We start from the raw sequence: 21,860 nt of genomic DNA, 5'->3' as shown, positions 1-21,860 counted from the left end.
TCTATTGCATAATCGATCTTCTCGAGGGATGTTCTTAAATCTTCCCACTTCAATTTGCAATCTGTGACAAGAAATTCTTAATTTACATAGAGATTTTCTGTGATGAAAATTTTTAACTATGAAATGTGTAATGACAAAAAAGATAGTGTAACGAGAAGAGATGAAACAACTTACAAAATTATCAAAAACTTTTAAGACGGTTTAAACTTGCTTTCTGTTAAAAAATAGCTTAACCTCATACTATCCGGAATTCTGTAGGCTATATATAATAGATAAAAGACTCACTATTTATTGTGCTATGGAGACATCCTATTACAGTTCACAATACACTGGTGTACTCCGAAGACAATATGGATGTTTTAAGACCACAAATTATCACAATAGGAGACCGCTGTTACAGAGTCAACCCATCACTGAACAGAGATATTAATGCACTTGAAGAGGAACAATACGGTAACCATTATACGGACCAGGGATGGGGTCAATTACATAGAAAGTAATTAATTAAATTACAATTACTTGCCCAAATCCTTCAATTAAATTACCATTACCATTACAAGGATTTTAAAATATAATTAATTAAATTAAGATTACTTTGCAAATGTAATTAATTAAATTACAAATTACATTTTATGAACTTATAAATAAAAGGTCATTAACGTTCTTTTATATTCATATCAGATTCAGATACAACATTTTTTTTTTACATTTAAATTCTTTAGATGTTCATGAAATTTTCTCAAATAAAGTGTCTCCAGCTAACTTCTCAAATACAGTATCCCCAGTTAACCTACAACTATGAGATTTGAAAGGTTTTTCCATCACAGTGAAGACACTTTCCACTGGGGCGTATGTGACAGGAATAGATTGTATATTGATAGCAATTACCGTGTTTACCCATGTTTCTAATTTTAGCTTAATTCAAATCTGTTACAAAATTTAATGTTATTTTTAAGCTTTCTGGTATGTATTTATGTAAAACAGTGATGCATTTTGCCTTGATGTTTCCTTTTAAGCATTATAAGTTATCTCAAAATATTGAAATACAAATACCATGAATGCAAATTCAAAGAGTGTAAAATATATATCTATTAAAATTCTCTGTAAGTATATACATACATGACCTTAGGGCACTAATTAGCACCTGATAATCACTCTTACACAAGCTGTTAACAGATATATCAAACAAAGGATTAAAACCCATTGGACTAAGTATTTCAACTGTTATAATTAATTTGTAAACAACTTAGTCAAAACTATTAAGTCTATTTGTATAATAAACACAGAGAGAGCTAGTATTTTGAAAGTAAAAAAAATGCATGAGATAAAACAGCAATTCATTACAAGGAGGAAATATGAATATTCCTGTAAGATATTAACCATCTAAATATTTTTCCCAAAAGATCAGCTAAGCTTTCTTGAATAGTGTATAGTGGGTTGGAAGGGGGGACCTGGTATTGATTTTTCATTCATTGTACATCATTCAGTGTAATTGAAAGTAATTGAAAAGTAATTGTGAATTACATGCATTTTCTCCAAAGTAATTAATTAATTAAATTACAGTTACTTGTAATTGAAAATTTGGTCAATTACACATTACTTTCAATTACATCTAAATTTGAAATTAATTACTGTCAGTTACCATTACACATTACCATTAACCCATCCCTGATTATACCTACAGTATATGAGACATTGTACAGTCTCACTGTCTGTATTCTTCACACTAAATGAAATATTGTGAAGTCAAAAATACCGAATCAGTGTAGCAGACAGTATATAGGGAACTTATACTGCCTCGCTAGTTAGCTAGCTTTTCTAGTGATGCGGTGGAGTCTCCCTCTATTTCAGGCAAGTTCAGCAACAGTGGGCCTGTATAACCCTTGGATGGGTGACCACTTCACGTTACATTATTTTGCTTTACTGGTCGAAAATCGAAAAAGCCAGTGCATTTTCCTTGTCCGTCAGTCTGTTTCTAAACATTTTTTTCCCCCAAATGCTTCCCATGTCACACACTGGGAGTCATGGTTATTCAAGATTACAATAGTTTATGTGATCAAGCAGCCACTGGTAGGAGAGAGCTACATGTATATGTGGACTCCAGGGGCCCATTTTACAAAAGAACTTACGACTAGGACCAAAATTAAAATTTGCTTATAACTTTCTAATTTACAATAAATTAAAAATGGTTTTAATCTTTTAAAAGAAATGTATAAAGGCATTTGATCGCTTGCAATTTTAAATAAAATCATTAATATTATAAATGAATATAATACAAATTGAATTGAATTGAATATTATACAATTTTACAGTCAACGAAAGTTTTTGTTCTTTTGTAAAACGGGTCCCAGACCGTGGCTTGAGCCAATGCATTAACATTGGTGTAAGTCCTGTCAGGGGCTAAAGAGAATCTGGATTGTGTGTCTTTAAAGGGCGAAGACTTCAGGGTTGGGGTCAATTACTTAGAAATGTAATTAATTACTTTCAAATACATTGATAATTTTGTCAATTACTTGCAATTACAATTACATTGATTTTTTCAAATGTAATTAATTACTCTCAATTACTTTGACAATTGTAATTAAATACATTTCAATTACTTAAGTTTTATTTTTAAAAAATCTTGAGATTGCATATATAAACAGCATTGAGATACACAAAGCATAATGTACTGAAATGTTTTTACTGTTTTGAGTTCATTTTAACCATCATCAGATTTTCAAACACAGCATCACTCAAAAGACATCTTTCTGGTCTGAACTGTTTTCCAGCCATGCTGAAAAGTCTTTCAACGGGTGCTGAAGTTGCTGGTACAGCTAAATACCTTTGGGCTAACCGAGAAAGACAAGGAAACGTGGAATTATTTTGACTTTAAAATTTCTAGAAACTTTTCTGGGACATTAAATTCATCCAATACTATTGAATTCATGTTTGGTTCTGAATAGGGTTTTGACTATAGTGAAGTTTTTGGTTTTGGGTATTAGAGGGGATCACACCTGGACAAAATTAGACCTCTACCTATTGCCCTGGGCAGAGTGACATGCTGTATAAACAAATTAAACATTCTGAGACATTTTGCACAAACACAAGCCCATGCCACACAGGTATACTGAACTGTGTATCTTGACACCTTTTTAAACTTATAACTTAAAAAAAAGTAATTGAAATGTAATTGAAAAGTAATTGAAAATACATGACATTTTTGGAAATGTATTTAAATACATTCAATTACTTGTAATTGAAGACTGGCTCAAATACAAATTACTTCCAATTACTCTAAAAAATGTAATTAATTACGCTCAATTACAAATACTAATTACAATTACCCCATCCCTGGAAGACTTAATACTTGCCAACCTCTAACATGTAGAAAGAGTGTCATGACCCTCTCTGGAAAGTAAAAAATCTGATGCATAACTACTGGGCACATTCAAAACATATGTCTTTTCTTTGTGTGCATTTTTATACCCCTGCTCCGAAGGAGAGGAGGGTATACTGTTTTACCCTTGTGTGTCTGTCTGTGTGTCCGTGTGTCCATGTGTCTGTCCGTAACAAATTTTCGTTGCAGTTTTCTCAGCAACTACTCATCACAGATGATTGAAATTTTAGCACACTCTTTTTTTAGGCATGCCATATGGTGGGATTCATTTTTGTTCAAATCCGATGTCAACCTCCTGTTTATGTGTCTGTCTGTACCAAATTTTCGTCAGAGTTTTCTCAGCAACTAGTCATCACAGATGATTGAAATTTTAGCACACTCTTTGTTTAGGCATGCCATATGGTGGGATACATTTTTGTGCAAATCCGATGTCAACTTCCTGTTTATCCATATGCCTGTCTGTACCAAATTTCTGTCACAGTTTTCTCAGCAAATACTCAGCGCAGATGCTTGAAATGTTAGCACAATCTTTCTTTAGGCATGCCATTTGGTGGGATTCATTTTTTTTAATCCGATGTCAACTTCCTGTTTATCCGTGCGTCTGTCCATACCAAATTTCCATCACAGTTTTCTCGGCAACTGCTCAGTGCAGATGCTTGAAATTTTAGCACAATCTTTGTTCAGGCATGCCAAATGGTGGAATTTATTTTTGTATGAATTTGATGTCAACATGAGATTGTATATTCACATCAGAGCGGGGGTATTACTACACTACTGGACGAAAAATGTGCTGAGAATCCCAAATTTTACTGATAATGTTTGATAATTACTGATACGGTGCTGTTCTTGCTGATAAATACTGATATTTACTGTTATTATTACTGTCGTTGCTGATAATTTTAGTTGTTTCTGATAAATACTGATAATTACTGTCGTCTTTACTGTGGAGTCTGATAAATACTGATAAATACTGTTGATGTGCTGTCGATGCTGAGATTTACTGATAATTACTGTGGTCTTTGTTCTTAAGCTGGGAAGGGCTAAAGAAGAACTGAGGGCTGTAAAAACCTTCAATTATTTCTTTCTTTTAATTATAAATTATCATTACGACATTTTCATATTTCTTTAAATGTTCTGCTAGTGACAAAAATTACACTGATCTCATTTACTACAATACGGTTGTGAAAATGTTGACAATAAATAAATGAAACCTTCCGCGTATATTAAGCAAATGTTTTCTACCAATCTATGAAAATAATATAATTTATCTGTGAGCAAGATAAATGGAATTTTATTAATGTACTGTAAATAAAAAGAAAATAAGGCTATCTTTTAAAAAGATTCGTCGCCGCCCTCTCCCGACTCCAAGATATTTGGGAAGGGAGGTCGGTGATGGTTTTTTTTTTTCAATAATAAGAAATAGTTCTTAATGGGTGGAAAAAAAATCAGGATAAAAAATATTTCCGGCAGGTTAGAAAAGTTTGATTCGCACGGTTTCACTCCGTCAACTGGTCAAGAGAGGAGGACATTTTCTTTTTAAAGATGACCTTTCATATAGCTATTTTTGTTTTTCTTTCTCAAAGACATTTATTTTTTTTCATTTTTAAATGTTCGGTTTTCTGGTCTCTCAAGATATTTGAAAACTTGCTCGAAAATTAGAAATTTTATGCATTTTTAAATTTAATAAAGAGATGAAAACAGAGGTGAATATGTTCAATCTGGAGGCACAGATTATTTATTTATTTATTTATTTATTTATTTATTTATTTATTTATTTATTTATTTATTTATTTATTTGAATGTAATATAGGCATTTTAGATTCTTCAAGAATATCTCTTCTACATCTACATGTACACGATACATACATGTGCAACCGGCAGATTGGGGGCTGATTAAAAATTAGTGCATGGTCAGAATCCCCAGTGTCAGAGCGAAGGTACACATGTGTTTATGTTATTTTGATGTTGGTCTCTTAAAATTTCATGACATGAAACATTTTTATTCAATAAGTTTTAAAATCTCATTAATTTAATTTTATGGAATGTGAAATAAGAAATGAGACGTAATATAAAATGTTTACTTAGTAAAGTACATGCATATGATCAAATTGATAGATTTTAATTTTGTGTGCTCAAAAATTGCATGGAATAAATTGATCTTCATTGATCAAAAATCGAAGATCAGTCTCTGATTTGGCTGTATTGTGTACAAGTCTTCCGCCCCGGGGTAGAACGGGGTACAACTTGTATATTCCATGTAAATTGTAGTGGTCAGCGTAACAATGGGCACTAATTACCTATTGTTCCTTGTCTGCGACCGGTGTACATAATAAACAAACTACCTACACTGTACATGTACTTTCTTCTTTGAGCAGGAAAATCTTTACGGTCGCACGGAAAAAAAAAGATCCTGTAATATTCAATTTGTTGACGAATAAAATTGAAAATTGAAAAGAAAAAAACTATTTAGCAAAATAGGTCATTGCAGTACTAAGATAAAAAAAAAAGAAAGAAATGAAGTTATATACATATACATTGTACAGACTTAATATTCAATAATTATTTTAATTCACATAAATCTATCTTTGCTCAGTATTTAATTTTATTTGTTAGTTTTATGCACATTTCTTGACATGCTTGAGATAAATTTAAAAGAAAATCCCGGGGAGGGGGCTACATGTATTTTCAATTCTGAATCTCGGTTAACGATGGTTTGGGGCCCGTGAAACGGAGACGAGAAATTGATACGGAACATTTGACTTCATCTTATAATTAAAGCATTATGCAAAATGTACATATAAATTTAAAAAAAAAGATGGTTTAGTGAAAGCAATTATTGAAATTATATTAGCATTAACTGTTCACAATTCAGAAACAGGGAATTAAACTCCACATCGCTCAGAATCCGTGAAAAAAATCTGTTATGAATTTTGAATGACAGTAACATGACGTTGTTTATCGCACTCATGAATAAATCTTATAGTTCTGAATATGGTATCGTTCATTGATTCTCTAAAATAATTTTATTCATGTATAAAAAAAATATGTAATAAGTAATTATAACATGTATATTACTTATTATAAATAAAACTAAAGAATCAACCTTGCGCGTATCAGTTTTTCACCCCCCGCCACGGTGTCAAGTCACTTCGTACACAAACCGAGTCGTACACAAACCAACTCGTATACAAAAAGTCAACTCGTACACAAAAACCAGAAGTCAACTCGTACACAACATTTATATACAATCGTTATGATTTAATTTTATACAAATAATGTTTGATAACACGAAGTGTTACTTTTCTTTAAGTTTTTTAAGTTTTTTTCCCTAAATATTTAAATAATTCAACTTCCCTGATAGGATAGGAACATCAAAGAAGTATTGTTAAACAGTGTTAAACCAACACCCGCGCGGTGGTTTCTTGGATCTGCGACAAACGCTAATTAGGATGCTATAAAATATTATATTCTACATCAACATGCATTACTTGAATAACAGAAAACTTTTTAGAAATATAAAAACTACGTATATCAATTCTGTTGACAATTAGAAACATAATAAATTAGGATGCTATAAAATATTATATTCTTCATCAACATGCATTACTTGCATAACAGAAAACTTTTTAGAAATATAAAAACTACGTATATCAATTCTGTTGACAATTAGAAATCCATTTGAATTAAGTTTTTCAACTACATATTTAACAAATAAAATATTTAAATTTACAATATAAGAATTATTTAAGATAATTCCGTTTATTTAAGAATTAATGTAAGAATTAAGAATGAATTTGACAATCTTGATTTAGTTAACTCATGTGCCAAAATGTTGATACAATTAGAGAATATGTTATAGTTAAGCAATGTGTCTTTGATGTGTATAGCCAATTAAGATATTAAGATAAAAGTTAAGTTAAGCTAAAAATGTACAGAAAACACATTTGTGTACGAGTTGACTTCTCAATTTTTTTTTTGGAAACTATGGCAAATATTACCTTAAATCACATAGGAAAACGTATGTATGAGTTGTGTACGAGTTGACCTCTGGTTTGTATACGAGTTGACTTTTTTTGTGTACGAGTTGACTTTTTGTATACGAGTTGGTTTGTGTACGACTCGGTTTGTGTACGAAGTGACTGTAAATCCCCGCCACCCCCCTTTTTGTGCTACAATAAAGCATAATCAAGTCGGTAAGCGCCCAGTCTGTACTGTTCGTCTATACAAAGGTCTCCGACAAGGAGAAAATGGAATAAAAAACATTATAATCTCAGTACAAAACTATTTCTAATTTTACAAAATTCATGATTCTCAAAACGAAAGTAGAACTTTTACACGTGGTTGACATGTGTGTTCCAGAACAGTAATTTAGCTAGACGGCATTAATGGACGAAAGTAACTTCAAGTTTTGTTTTGTTTTATTTTATTTTGTTTTGTTTTTTTTAACTGACTGACCGCGTATAACATGCATAAGAAGTTATTTATTGATCTCCCGGATACTGGCGTATATACATAGACCTAACGCAGATTTGTGTACTACAAAGAATTAAAGAAAGACGTGTATTTCATTGATTGAAAATCACACTGCATAAAATTTATAGTGTACTGATGGCTCAACAATTAAAATAAAAAAAACGAAAGATAGAAAGCGTCGATACCACACAATGATATCAATTTCGCATCGAGGACATAATCAGAGAACTAGAGCGCACTGGCTATATGTATATAAAAGAGATTATTCTACAAATTAAAGATGTTTTATTTTTATTATTTAAACCTGTCACATTCTTCAATAAAAGGACACAGTGTACACAACATAAAATAATATATTTTTTTGCGAGATATATTTAATACTGGCTAAAGTGTCTTCTTAAAATGATAGTTGTATGTAAATAGAGGGGGGGGGGGGGGGGGGTCTCAACTTACATAGCTCATACATGTTCAGTTCTCCACATGAAAAAATAAATTGACAATAACAACCATTGACTATATTAAAGATGCCCTCTAAAAGCTTTTGATGACAATACAAATACACGTGGAAAAAATATGAGATGGAATTTTTTTTTTAACCTTTAAAAATAAAAACTTGTTTTAAAAAGTACTTGGGGAGAAAAACCACTGCGATAACAACACAATTATTATTTTCCGCAGATATTGAAAACTTTGTGAAAGGAAAAATAGAAAGGTAAAGAAAAACACAAACATTTATGATCTAATTTTAACATTATGATGTAAAAATGATTATAATAAAATTAATACATGAAATATGAAAACAACAAATAAAATGTGACTTTTTTTTCCTAGAATAATTTTTTTTTGTTAGAATACTGTAATGAATTTGTTGATAAAATACTTTCTTTAAAACAAATAATTATTTCTTAGGCTATTTTAGTCCCTTCCCAGATTAAAAAACAATGACCACAGTAATTATCAGTAAATCTCAGCATTGACAGCACATCAACAGTATTTATCAGTATTTATCAGACTACACAGTAAAGACGACAGTAATTATCAGTATTTATCAGAGACAACTAAAATTATCAGCAACGACAGTAATAATAACAGTAAATATCAGTATTTATCAGCAAGAACAGCACCGTATCAGTAATTATCAAACATTATCAGTAAAATTTGGGATTCTCAGCACTTTTTTCGTCCAGTAGTGCTAGTGAGCATTCGCTCACAGACTTCTTGTTCATTTTAACTTCCACCCCCTTATTTTGCTGTGATATAAGTTCCTGGAATAAGCTTTTTTTTTGATACTTAAATTTCATGTAGCATTAGCAGTATCTTCACATTAAAAAAAATATATTTTAATGCATTCCTAATTGTAGAGGAGTCCACAGTGCAGTGTAACAACTGGAATGATGAGACCTGTGATATGATGCCAGACATTGAAGAGACAGATAAAGGCTTTCAGACCACTGTTAGCCTACCTAGTGCATTTTTTAAACACATCATTGGCAGGAAGGGTGAAACCAAACGTCGACTGGAAACAGAGACCAAAACTCAGATCAGGATCCCCAGGGAGGGAGTGGAGGGGGATATTAGTCAGTATATGAATTTGAAGAGTTTTTAGCTTACCTAAGTGAGCTTTACTGATCACATTTTGTCTGTAGTCCATCTGCCATAAACTTTTCAAATTTTTGACTTCTTCTCCAGGACCACCTGGCCAATTTCAACCAAAGTTGCCACAAAGCATCCTTGGGTGAAGGGGATTCAAGTTTTTTTTTTCAAATGAAGGGCCATGCCCTCTGACAAAGGGAGATAATTCAGAAATAGTAACAATTTTGTGGTATCTTTTAAAAATCTTCTCAAAAACCATTGGGCCAGAAAAGTTGAAATTTTACAGTGTTCCAGCTAGGATCTGAAAATGGAGGGGTGCAAGAGGTGGGCACTTTTTCGCCATGTGCCGTTTGTCGCGAGCTTTTGTTACATAGGCGTATCTCATTACTTCACCCTTATAATAATGAACTCCTTCTAATATTAATTTATTTAACCTTATTGATTTGAAAGATATATAAACACACAATAGGCCTAATCTATAACTAGTATATAAATTAACATATAAAAAAGAATTTAAAAAATCCTCTGAGAATAAATATTACTTTTCTTCCTCTTTTTTAAAAATCATTTCATATTCTTATTTCCTATTTTTCAAATACAGAACCATAAAAGTTGTACATAGGAATATATATGAAAAAATCTTTTAAAATTATATTCTCAAGAACAGCAAAGCCATTACCAGACATATTACCGGTAATACAGAAACATCTTCAGGTAGTGTAGATTCAAGTTTGTTCAAATCATGACCCCCAGGGGTAGGGTGGGGCCACAGTGGGGATCAAAGTTTTACACAGAAATAAATGAAAAAAATCTTTAAAAATCTTGTGTTCTGAAGAACATCAAAAGCCTTAATAGTCAAATTAATATGGAAACATCCTCAGGTTGTGTAGATTCAAGTTTGTTCAAATCATGACCCCTGGGGATAGGGTGGGTCCACAATGGGGGATCAAATTTTACATTGGAATATATAGGAAAAATCTTTAAAGATCTTCTTCTCAAGAACAGCAAAGCCATATTAATATGGAACATCCTCAGGTAGCGAGATTCAAGTTTGTTCAAAATCATGACCCTCGGGGGTAGGGTGGGGTCACAGTAGGGATCAAATTTTACATAGGAATATATAGAAAGAAATCTTTAAAGATCTTATCTTAAGAACAGCATAGCCATGATTGGTCATATTGATTTGGAAACATTCTCAGATAGTGTATATTCAACTCTGTTCAAATCATGACCCCTGGGATTAGGATGGGGCCATGATGGGCAATCAAATTTTACATTGGAATATATAGGAAAAATCTTTAAAAATCTTCTTTTCAAGAACAGCAAAGCCCTAATTACCCTAATTAGTTATATTGATATGGAAGCATCCACAGGTAGTGTGAATTCTCCCCCCCCCCCCCACGTAAACTTCAATACTAAACTGATTTCTGCTTTTTACTAGTCAATGTGCTCAGATAAGCAATGTGGCCCATGGACCTCTTGTTAACACACAATATTTAGATAAGGGGATGACCATTGGATTCTAAAAGAGTGATTCTACATGTAATTAATCTGACCTTGATTGATGGTACTTAATGCCCCCTGTCCCCCCTCAAAAAAAAAAAAGAAAAGAAATTGGAGTTGTTTGCTCATCAGATTCTTTTCAGGGAAGAAAATAAATAATTTTTGTCTGATCAATTTTGAAATAAATAAGATATTTCAACATGCAAGGGCATGAAAATGAATAATCTAACTTGATGAAATTTGCCAGCCCCCCCCCCCCCCATTTCAAAGGATTGTCCCCCTTAAGGCTTCTGCTGTTTAGTTGTTTAAATAAAATATCTGAATCTTTTCTGTTCTGCATATACTAAAAAAATGAAATGTCAAGCTTACAGTGGGTAATTATGTTTTCTTCAGTAATCCTTGGACCAGAGAGAAAGGGCGTGATTTCAGCCAAGACAAGACTGGACGTCATTGTTGATTCTGTACGCCGAAAAGAACCATTCACTCACTTTCTGTCCTTCCCAGTGAACTTACAGCCAATCAGAGAGAATTTCTTAGAGTTTCAGGAGGATATTTTGAGGAGTTGTGATAGTGTAAGAGTTCATGTTGCAATTTTAAAGGAAGTTATATATAATTTGAATACCTTTGTTAGTCCCCTTGGTTCTCAATAATAAATTAAGGCAGAAAATACCTCAATGCCTATGTTATGGGATCTACTATGTAGTGTCATTAAAATTTCTGCATTTCATTTTAATATTTCATTATTAGGATAGAGGAATAGACAAGACAATATTTCAGAAGCCTGAGAAGCTACATCTAACAGTGGGTACGCTAGCACTGCTGAATAAACAAGAAATAGAGCAAGCCCTGGAGACACTTGAAGAATGTAAATCAAGTCTTGTTGAGTATGTACAGCTAAATGTGCCACTATTATAAACTTAGAAAATTTGACCCTGCTCTGAATTTAGATTGCAAAATAACTGCAGGATGTGATAGATGATGGCTAATTTGATTTCTTGTTTTTCCAATACCCATATAAGAGACACATAATATTCAGTTTTGAAAATTCTAAATCAATTTCTCTTTTGATTGGTTTTCACCAAGATCTCAAAAAGCTATTAGACGTTTTCAGTTCAGAACTGGATAATTCTTCTTTGCTCACCCATCTTTAGGGGCAAAATATGGGCAGATAATGAGAGTAATTGTTCTTTACAGACCTATCCTGAAGGGTGAGCCCCTCACGGTGAGGTTACAGGGGCTGGAGTACATGAATGATGACCCTGGCTCCGTGGATGTCCTCTATGCCAAAATCCAACCCGGGGAACAGGCAGAAAGGTCAGGGACAATGTCAAGAAGTGGTAGACAGCTTTTAATTACTGTAGATTCTTTATTTTTCACGAATACTTATTATCACGAAATGGCTCTTTAACATCAAATCGCGAGAACAATAATTGGCGAATGGATGGTTGATCAAGGGATTTTACATTGATTTCAGCACCATAAAAATAAAAGCGAGTAATTTTATTTCGCGAGAGGTGCTTCTTGTGTAATTACGCAATAATTAATTCCTCTTGTATATTTAGGAATCTACAGTAATAAATATCACAAGCTACAATTAAAACTGCTCTGTGGCTACCTTATTTTAGAGGCCATTTGCTCAAAGCTATCACTGAGAATCCTGTTGGATAATATTTAAACCTTCACCAATTAACACAACTTGCAGCAGCCATTTTGAATGTTTAATTGTCAGTCTTTTTTTAGCTCTACTGGTAAAAAACTAGAAGAGCTGATGCGATAGTAGAGTGTCCATTGTCCATCTTTTTTTTTTAAAATACTACTCCTCCTACAGTTTTTTGGTCCAATTTCAGTACATACATGTGATAAGTCAAAGACCACAAAACTGTACAGGAGCCATAAAAAAACTGGAATTTGGGTGAAAAAACTGTACACTATCTATCAAAAAACGGTACAAAAAATGGTATAAAATATCGCTTAAATTCTGATGAAATTCCATCGTAATTATTGTAATAAACATCGCATATTTTATACCTACGAAGATCTGAGTCGGATTCACGTATATTAAGTCATGTATATCAACTTTAGAAGTTGGCTTAATTTTTTTCAATCAAGTTACGTATACGAAACATTAACAGTAATTAAGTACCCCTTAAAAAATAAAGCTACCTAAAGGGGTATTTGATACGGATTTATAGCAAGATAATTATCCCAATTGGCAGTTCACACCTTTGCATGCGATGGTTTGTGTACACTACACAATTATCAGAAGGTCAAGTGGCAAACACAGGTGACGTTTTCCAGTGTCTCGCGAGCGAGAATGAGAGGAAAATGGCGGCATTTAGCAAGAAATTCAAAATACTGTACAAATTTTCATATTCCGTGAATTTTGGTGTCCCGCCAGTACACGATGAATGGGCTCGAAAAACTGTACATTTTGCGTACAGCCGGTACATATCACATGTATGTCAGTATAACTTGGTACACAAGAAGACTACAATAAGGTACTGTATATGTACTTAAAAAGCGGGATTTTTATTTTAGGCTTTTGCGTGGACAAGTATGCGTTAATTCATGACTATCGCTGCGAAATCATTAATAAATACATGTACAATGACTAAAATGCAAGGCGCAGACATATGTAGCACTAATTCATAATTACGCCAACATCAATATCTCCATACCCAATCATTGTGCTAAATTTTGAATACACCAATTTATGTACACGTACAGTATATAATTCTCTTTATCAATTTTTGATTTTGATGAACAGTGTTGTAATGGTTATTAAAAATACAAATTTCTGTGAAATTCTTTCAAAAATACTACTCCTCCTACAGTTTTGGTCTGATTTCAATAAAACTTTCAACACAAGTAGACTACACAATGATACATTATTCTGTTTATCTGCTTTTATGGTTATTAGAAATAGAAATTTCTGTGAAATTCTTTCAAAAGGCTACTCCTACTACAATTTTTGTCCAACTTCAATTAAACTTGCCACGAAAAGAGACTAAGCCAAGGATCATAAGTCTTTGACTATAGGTAAAAACCAGAAGAGCTACAGTCTCATCAGAGATTTTGGTTATTTTGATGGAAGACAGTTCTGAAAATCTTTAGCATATGAAATATTATAAAATATTTTAAAGATTTTTATTTTTGCAAAATCTTGGCTTATGGGTAATTAATTATGGGTAGAAACTGTAAGTAAGCACCAGATTGTTATCTTTCATTTAAAATTACAGGCTTCAGATTTTGGCAGATCGATTGGTTGACAGATTTTCTACAACAGGCCTAATGCAGCAGGAATATAGTCGAGTTAAGCTTCATGTAACAGTTATGAACACTCTAATGAGGCGGGACCCAACCTCCATAGCAGGGGAGAGGCCCACAGAGGGGAAACGAGGCAATAAAGAAAGGGAGTCCTTTGATGCCACAAATGTGATGAAAGTAAGAACTCTCCTTCAATTTTTAGGTCATAGTAGAAATATTAGAGAGGCTTAGCAAACCAATGTGTACAGGTACCTGTACAATATAACTTAAGACTTACACTTCTTGTTTAGTAACTATTACATGTACATGTACTTGTAAGTGCTGTAAAAGTGAAAGTTATCTCCAGATAATTTTCAATTTTATAAAGCTAATCCACTTGAATTTATAATACATCAGTATTTTAATTAAATACATATACATACACAAAACTTATCATGTTTTGAAAGTCAAGATAAGTGTATTTAATACTTAAAAAAATAATATTTTTGAGTGGAAAGTATTTAGTTCCTTATTTCAGTAGTTGCACTAATTCTTCATGCTTTAGAAAAACATACAAGTTGATTGAAATAAACAGCAAATAAGGAGATACAAGCTTGCATATGTGGGTACCGTGTGATCTACATGTACAAGTATGTCAATGTTTAGAATTTCAACATTAGCAAAAGTGAAGATGTAATGCACAGACTTTTTGGAGGGGGGGGGGGAGATTCCCTACTACATTGGTTTGCTAAATCTCTCGAAATTGTCAATTTTTCTGACAAAAACCATCAGAACAGTTGGTTCAATAATAGACATCAAAAGCACACATGCCAAATTCATGAAGACTACAAGTATACATGTTGAAGGGTGGGGATGGGGTTTTTTGGATTCATTTGTTTTTTAGCTATTTTCTGTTTGAGTGATTTAAATGTATGGTGATTAATTAAAAGTGTTTCATAGATATGTTGTATGTCACACTGTGTTCAGGATGGGAAACAACCTATACCATAATGTTTTCCTTTCTTCACACAATATTCCAATGATTAAAGCACTGAAATAGTACTGAAAGCAGGGATCAAATTAAAAAAAGGTTCATGAATTTATAAACTTGACAACTGTTGTAGGTTTTTACAGGGTTATGATACTAAATTTGAAAAACTTAAAATAATTTTAATCAAATTAAAAAATAAACAATTGTTAAATTGTAAACAAAATACACGTAATAAATTCACTCTGTTAGATTTATTTATTTTTTGAGGGACCTTATAGTCCAAATTTAAAGTTCAGATTTAATCTGACCCTTTTGGAAGTAACAATTAAACTATGATGCAGTCTGAATAGTTTCTATACATTCAATAATTTTTAAAAGATTTAAATTTTTATAATGCTTCACCAATATTTTTTATTTGTGTAGAAAAATCTTTTAATTACAGTCAAACTTGTTTTAAGAGGCCACAGTAGGGAATTAGTTTTGAAAGTGGCCACTTAAGGCAGGTGGCCTCTTATTCCAGTTTGCCTTTGAAATAGCCAGTCAAACAATAAATGAACAAAATTTAACACTACATGTATATTTAAATTAATCACAGAATCAGAGAATAAAATAAATAAATTTCACCAACAGTTTTTCATGTTTATGCATACTATAAATTCATGTATATTTATCATATCATTAAAAGAAATAATCTTTTTTAATGAATTCCGTGTTTTGGTTTTGAACTTGTTTCAGAATCTGTTCATACACGTCAGATAAAAAGTCACATACATTCACCTGGTGTTAATACATTGAAATTAAACAGAACTATTTTAATTGTCATTTGAAAATATACATATGTGGCTCAATATCCCCCCCCCCAACCCACTCATTGAATCCACAAAAAGCAGACTAATCTTTACCAGAGCCAGCAAGATGTCTTCTGATTAAAATTTGAGCCTTGAAGTTATATGTTTCAATCAAGCCCTGTTGCTGTAAGCATTGTTTTACAAGTAAACTGGAGAATTCATGTTCTATGCAGCAGTAGAAATAGAACACTCTAACACCTGACATCTACAGTCATAATTCTCTTTGATCTTAGGTAACAAGTTTCATGGGTCTATTATACTTGTTCAGCAAGTACTAAACAAATGCATGTTATGTAGCACCAAGTAGGCAAATACTGGAGAAAGTGTTCATTTTCTCTGGGTCATTGTAAACAGTATGCATAAAATGTTTATTTCCCTTTGTAGAAGTTTGGACATTATGACTTTGGAGAATTCACCATTAACAGCCTGCATCTGTCTCAGCGACATGGATTAGGAGAGGATGGTTATTATGGATGTGCTGGCTCAGTATCATTACCACGACCTTAAATCATGTGACGTTACCATGACCTTAAATCATAAGACATTCCATGGATTTGTTAGCATGACCATTAATCATGCAACTTTCGCCTCAATTTGTTATCATATAAATCAGTTTAAGCTTCTGCTAAAAATAAATTTTAAAATGAACTTTTATGTTCCTTTGATCATTTATAAAGCAAAGTTTGAAAATAACATTTTATTAAAGGCACAATAACAAATAATATTTTTAAATGTTTTACACCATTCAACAGTTGCTAGAGTTCACATCAGAATCCGATTGAGGTGCGGTTTCATTCAATCTTCATATCAAGAGATAATGTGAATTGGTGCTATACACTGTGTGTGTACTTAGGTATATTTAGACAATTTTTGTGTGTTGGTGCCCAAACATATACATGTATTAACTATCAAATCAGAAATTCTTATTATACATTATGACACTATGAACTGAAACATACATGTAGTTATAATACATGTAATTAATTCATCATTTACGTACATAAAATTACACTGCATATGCTATATTTAATGATTATGCCAAAAAATACCCAACATACAGCTGTGCTTAGTTTTGTAAAGTATACACTTAAGTACACATACAGTATGTAGAAATAAAAATACATTATTATTATTTATTGAAAACATACTTCTTAAAAACAGAGCAATCCCTTAATTATAATGCGTAATGATTGTCACACACACAAAAAATGTCTTTTTACAAAATGAACTTGAGCATTACTGGCTGGCAAATGGTATATATATAAAATGCTCTGTGCCTTTCATGAAAGAATTGTACAATTATTATATTGCAAATGGTTTCAAAGATATTTGTAAAAATAAACAGAATATTTCAAAAGACTAGATTTCTGTTAAAGTTTATACTATTTTAAGAAAAATGGCAATTAATTAAAGTTGTAAGATTAGATTTAAATAATTTGTGTAGTGTGCATGACTGCAATAAATACAATATAGGTAAAATACATAATTCTTTGTACAAAATCTAATTTAAGATATTCAGTTTGGTTCGTTACATTTATTTGGGGGGGGGGGGGGGGTCCATATTTTAAATGTTGAATAATGCAGATTTCTCAGACATATAATTTTAAATACTTACATGTAAATGTTGAAAACACAATGATTTATTTTAATCAGATCACATTAATACTGCCAGGATTATAACATCACAGAGCGTATCACACTGATTTCTTATAACTCAAAATTCTAAATAAAACAGCTGAAGAAACAACATGGACTATACAATAAATTAAAAAAAAACATAAAAATATAACAACAAAGGATGGAATGAACAAAATTGTATCACATGAAAATGTAAATTCAAAATAAATACAATAAAATAAAAGTAACAAATCCATGTAGACGGAATTGGATGGCTAAGTAGAAGACCAATTCACTTAATAAACGTAAATCTGGTGAATTGTATGATTTTTTTTTCACTTCTGCTTTTCTGAGAGAAGATATTGCCTTTTACAAGGCTGTTTTTTTTTAAATACATGTGTACACATGTTTCTATACAGGTGAAAATATATTAATAGTAATTTTAAATAAAACTAGACTAAAAATATCTAAGGAATCTAATTAAAAAATCTTAATATCACAGAGAATCATAATACTATACAGTTTGCAAACAGGTTTTTTTTTTTGAATTTGCGATTTTCATTACACTTATACAGATACTAAAACACTATAAAACATTCACATAAATCATTAAATTTGCAGTTTACATTTCTTGTCTGCTCAGATACATGGAGTATATCATCGTTCGAGCTATATAAAAATCATAAATACAACTCATAGTAAAATGTCATGGTAATTTTGAAAACAGCTGTGCACTGCAAGCATTTTAAAAAATATTTTAATATATCAATAAAGTATGTGTACATGTATTCAAGTACTGATCGAACAAGTGATCGAACAAGCAAATCATAAGAGGGTCACAGTCATTCAACACAGATCACTCATCCTTAGAGGAAAATCTCGCAAGAACAAAGTTTTATACATGTACAATATTCAGTCTAATATAAAGGGGTATAGACATCATGTCAGTATATGGGCTTACTCTGAGTAATCATTGACAAACATTATCACATCTTTAAAGTCAAAATATTTGCTGAAATCTGTTTTTAAAAAAAAGAAAGTAAAATAATGCCACAATATATAAATATATATTCTGACCAACTGCGTACTCTTTCAAACAAAGAAATGTCCTTTTTCCTTCACAAAAAAAAAACCCGCTCCAACTGTTACACAGTAGAACGTCCTCTGATTGGTCAGTCTTTGTTTGCACTGATTGGTCAGTCTTTGTTTGCTCTGATTGGTCAGTCTTTGTTTGCTCTGATTGGTCAGTCTTTGTTTATTCTTTCTGGCCTGCTGACTTTGTTGCCTTGTGTTCAGCCTCCCAGGCAATCTGTTTTTGTCTCTCCTTTTCCCTTTCTTTAGCTGCCTCCTGTAGATGTCAAACAAAACACAGAAACTTGAGAAAGTGCCCTTTTTTACACCAGGAATTCATGTAAATTTTTGTTGCTCATCATACCTTATAAAATTTCTGAACAAATTCTGTAGTCTCAAACTTGGTAAATTTTTTTTAAACATTCATTTAGAAGCATTACCTCTTCTTTCATTTTGTTGACCATGTATTCGATATTTATTCGGAGGCTCTCCAGTTTGCGTTCACTTGTGTTCTCCTCGTTCATAAGACTGAGAGCTCTGTTGAGGGGGAAGAAGTCGTAGACATTGTGCTGGAGCTGATTAAATACATGAAGTTCCAGAGCAGTGTAGTCATTAGGCCGCGTCTCATCCAAGTGGAGGAAGAAGAATAGATAGGCCCACTGGTAATGTTCCTGTCTAACGTGTCTCTCAAATCCCTGTAGAAAATGATTTAAGAGTATTTATATTGCAAAAATCTGTGTATTTAAATTTTGATATCAAATAGTAAATTTTAGGCCTGTTTGTTTTAGATTTGTCAAATTTGTATTGAGTATTGACCTTTTTTCCCCAGAGTTTGATGTTACTAGATATTGAGTAAAAATGGTAAATTCCTAGTCACCAGAATGAAATGGAAGCTGTTTGTTGATTGTATATAAAGTCTGATGTCAATGACATGATTAGAAGTAATAGATGGGTACAGAACTAGATTTTATAAACTTACATTGCCATGTCTCTCAAAATCGTAAGACTCCCTGCTGCAGATAAAGCAGTTATTCATCATATCCTTGTCAATCTCCCACTGTAATTACAATAATTAACATATATATATAAGAGTAGTAAAATTGATTTAATAAGAGGAGTTTTATTTAATGTTGTTTCAAAAATGTCCTTGCTGTGGACATACATGTATTGAATTCAAGCACCTTTGTCGAAATAAAATGTTACTGGACTCATTTTTCTGTGGTCTTGGAGACCCATGTATGTGTTAATATGTAGGATTAGAACGTAGTGTGCAGAGTACACTTGTACTCTTTGCCCAACTTAATTAGAGCTAACTCCACCAAGTGAGAAGCTTTGCTTTTACAACTGCTACAAACAGAAACATTAATTTAGGTGGGCATCCATACCTTGGCATCTCTGAGTTGGGAGAAGGTGTCCACTATGATACCAAAGATAATGTTCAATCCTACTGTAGTAACCAGGATGAAGAAGGTCACGTCAAAAATAGTAACGTATATGACTCTGTCCCAATTATCATCCATCAGGCCTTCAATAGTCTGTTCAAAAGGGGGTATAATAATTAAAACCACAAAATAAAAAGCATTACAAAATGCCAAAACAGTATTTTTAAAAAGTCTATTTGGATCATTAAACATTGTTTTTTCCTGTCAAGAGAGTACATATCAGTGTAATTGCTATGCAACATTATGCCACAATATTCTTTACAATAGCTTACCGTGTAAGGTGTATCCACAAAGCCGTGGTGGATCATGGTGATGAAACACTGGTACACTGTTCTACAGTGCCGTCCCGCAGACTCCTGGAAGAAAACTTCACGGAAGAAGGCGAACGAGATGAGTGAGTAGCAGAAAAACACAGCCAGACCCAGTAATGCCACCATCAACAGGGATTTACCTATCAGAAAATAGTTTTGTTAGTCTGTAGCGCAACTTAAATTTCCCAAAGAAAATCTTATAATAATCAGAATGTTCTGATTTGTAGTTGAATGGACAGGTTCCCCCTCAGCAAATCTTACATATTTAATTGTAAATAATTTGCAATCCATGAATATTGTTTTCTCAATTTTTAAAGACCTTAACAAAATACTGACAATACCATGCAATGCTTAATTATGACTATGAACTTTAGGCAAGTGGTCTTAAAATCTACATTTCTTGTAATCGTGTGTTGAATTAAGTCATTTATGTACTCATCTTGTACAAGTTTTTGTGCTTCAAAACATGTATTCATGGGAAAATAAATATCAATGACCTTTTTGACCCAGTTGAGACTTCATTTTTCACCCTGTTACAGGTACATATATTTCAAACTCTCCTCTATTTTGAAGAAAGAGGACTGTAGCCTGAGAAATACATGTATCTATGCTTTTGTATCAAATGTGTTTCATCTTCACAACCTCTGACCTTGAACTTTGACTTGTTGTACAAAAATTCTACAAACGTTCTTGCTAACGGTTTGCTGTCCTTTTAGTATGTAATGAAATTTGAAGGAAAAGAAATATTCAAATTGTTGCATAAGTGTGAAATGAATATAGCAATTATCTTAACCTATGACCTTGACATTTGACAAATGAACCAAAAACTGTTGGTATCTCCTTCCAACCAACCTCCACCTATTTACATGTATAAAGTCTCTATGTTGAAAGATAAGCAATTTATTGTGTCATATGTAAGTCTTGATGGACAAACAGACATATGAACCAGATTACCATTGTACATTTTTTGACGAGGGGCAGAATAGTGATCTACTCATCAGTATATGATCTCTTACCATTGGTGGTTACCGCAGCAATGACTCTTTTTAATAACTGGTTCAACTCAGCCATGTGGAGAAGATGGAAGGCAAAAAAGTATCCATAGAAAACTGTCCCCAGAACCGAACACGCAAAGAAGATCTAATGAAAATTTGTAGAAATCATTGATTGTATACTCATGTATGACATTTTCAACCAATCAATATAACTTTTAAAAATTTAGGTTTGTACATAAGAAGAGGCCCAAGGGCCTTGAATTGCTCTTCTGATAATTGTACAACCAGTATCACTTCTATTTGAAGCCTCTAAGTATCCTGTATATTTAAATAAAGCCTTGAAATTCCAAAAGTAGGTCATCATGACCTACATTCTAGATAAAACACTCTG

General features: G+C 32.4%; 2 protein-coding genes across 3 annotated transcripts in view; one reads left to right on the top strand and one right to left on the bottom strand.

Annotated features, from left to right (window-relative positions):
• Positions 1–316: 316 nt before the first annotated feature.
• LOC133180990 (activating signal cointegrator 1 complex subunit 1-like) lies at positions 317–16,681 on the top strand. 2 transcript variants are annotated; one of them, XM_061315482.1, is made up of 7 exons: positions 317–453; positions 9,214–9,429; positions 11,342–11,520; positions 11,696–11,832; positions 12,143–12,262; positions 14,188–14,392; positions 16,418–16,681. In XM_061315482.1, exons 1-7 carry the CDS (start codon positions 351–353, stop codon positions 16,538–16,540), a joined length of 1,083 nt encoding a protein of 360 aa, XP_061171466.1. In that variant the 5' UTR covers positions 317–350; the 3' UTR covers positions 16,541–16,681. The 2 variants fall into 2 exon arrangements, with proteins under 2 accessions (XP_061171466.1, XP_061171467.1); XM_061315483.1 differs by lacking the exon at positions 317–453 and adding an exon at positions 7,517–7,572.
• LOC133181187 (uncharacterized) overlaps positions 16,678–21,860 on the bottom strand; it is a 103,795-nt gene continuing 98,612 nt past the window's right edge. Inside the window, exons 68-73 of the mRNA XM_061315725.1 lie at positions 21,491–21,614; positions 20,436–20,614; positions 20,107–20,256; positions 19,701–19,778; positions 19,162–19,416; positions 16,678–18,998 (exon numbers count right to left, since the gene is read on the bottom strand). Of these exons, the coding sequence (XP_061171709.1) occupies positions 18,906–18,998; positions 19,162–19,416; positions 19,701–19,778; positions 20,107–20,256; positions 20,436–20,614; positions 21,491–21,614 (879 nt within the window). The 3' untranslated portion in view covers positions 16,678–18,905. The remainder of the gene's footprint in view (positions 18,999–19,161; positions 19,417–19,700; positions 19,779–20,106; positions 20,257–20,435; positions 20,615–21,490; positions 21,615–21,860) is intronic.

The sequence above is a fragment of the Saccostrea echinata genome, unplaced genomic scaffold, assembly GCF_033153115.1.
Source record: "Saccostrea echinata isolate AGI-Se365-2 ecotype Australia unplaced genomic scaffold, CSIRO_AGI_Sech_v1 ptg000008l, whole genome shotgun sequence".
Lineage (NCBI taxonomy): Eukaryota > Metazoa > Mollusca > Bivalvia > Ostreida > Ostreidae > Saccostrea > Saccostrea echinata.
The sequence above is the reverse complement of the archived record's forward strand: the minus strand, read 5'-3'. Positions and strand labels throughout refer to the sequence as shown.

Bases quoted from the DNA above. Each gene is read 5' to 3' on its own strand.
- LOC133180990 (XM_061315482.1), top strand. From the start codon at position 351: ATGGATGTTTTAAGACCACAAATTATCACAATAGGAGACCGCTGTTAC. The intron at 11,521-11,695 runs GTAAGAGTTCAT...TTTCATTATTAG, and splicing joins TTTTGAGGAGTTGTGATAGT to GATAGAGGAATAGACAAGAC. The intron at 12,263-14,187 runs GTCAGGGACAAT...TTAAAATTACAG, and splicing joins CCCGGGGAACAGGCAGAAAG to GCTTCAGATTTTGGCAGATC.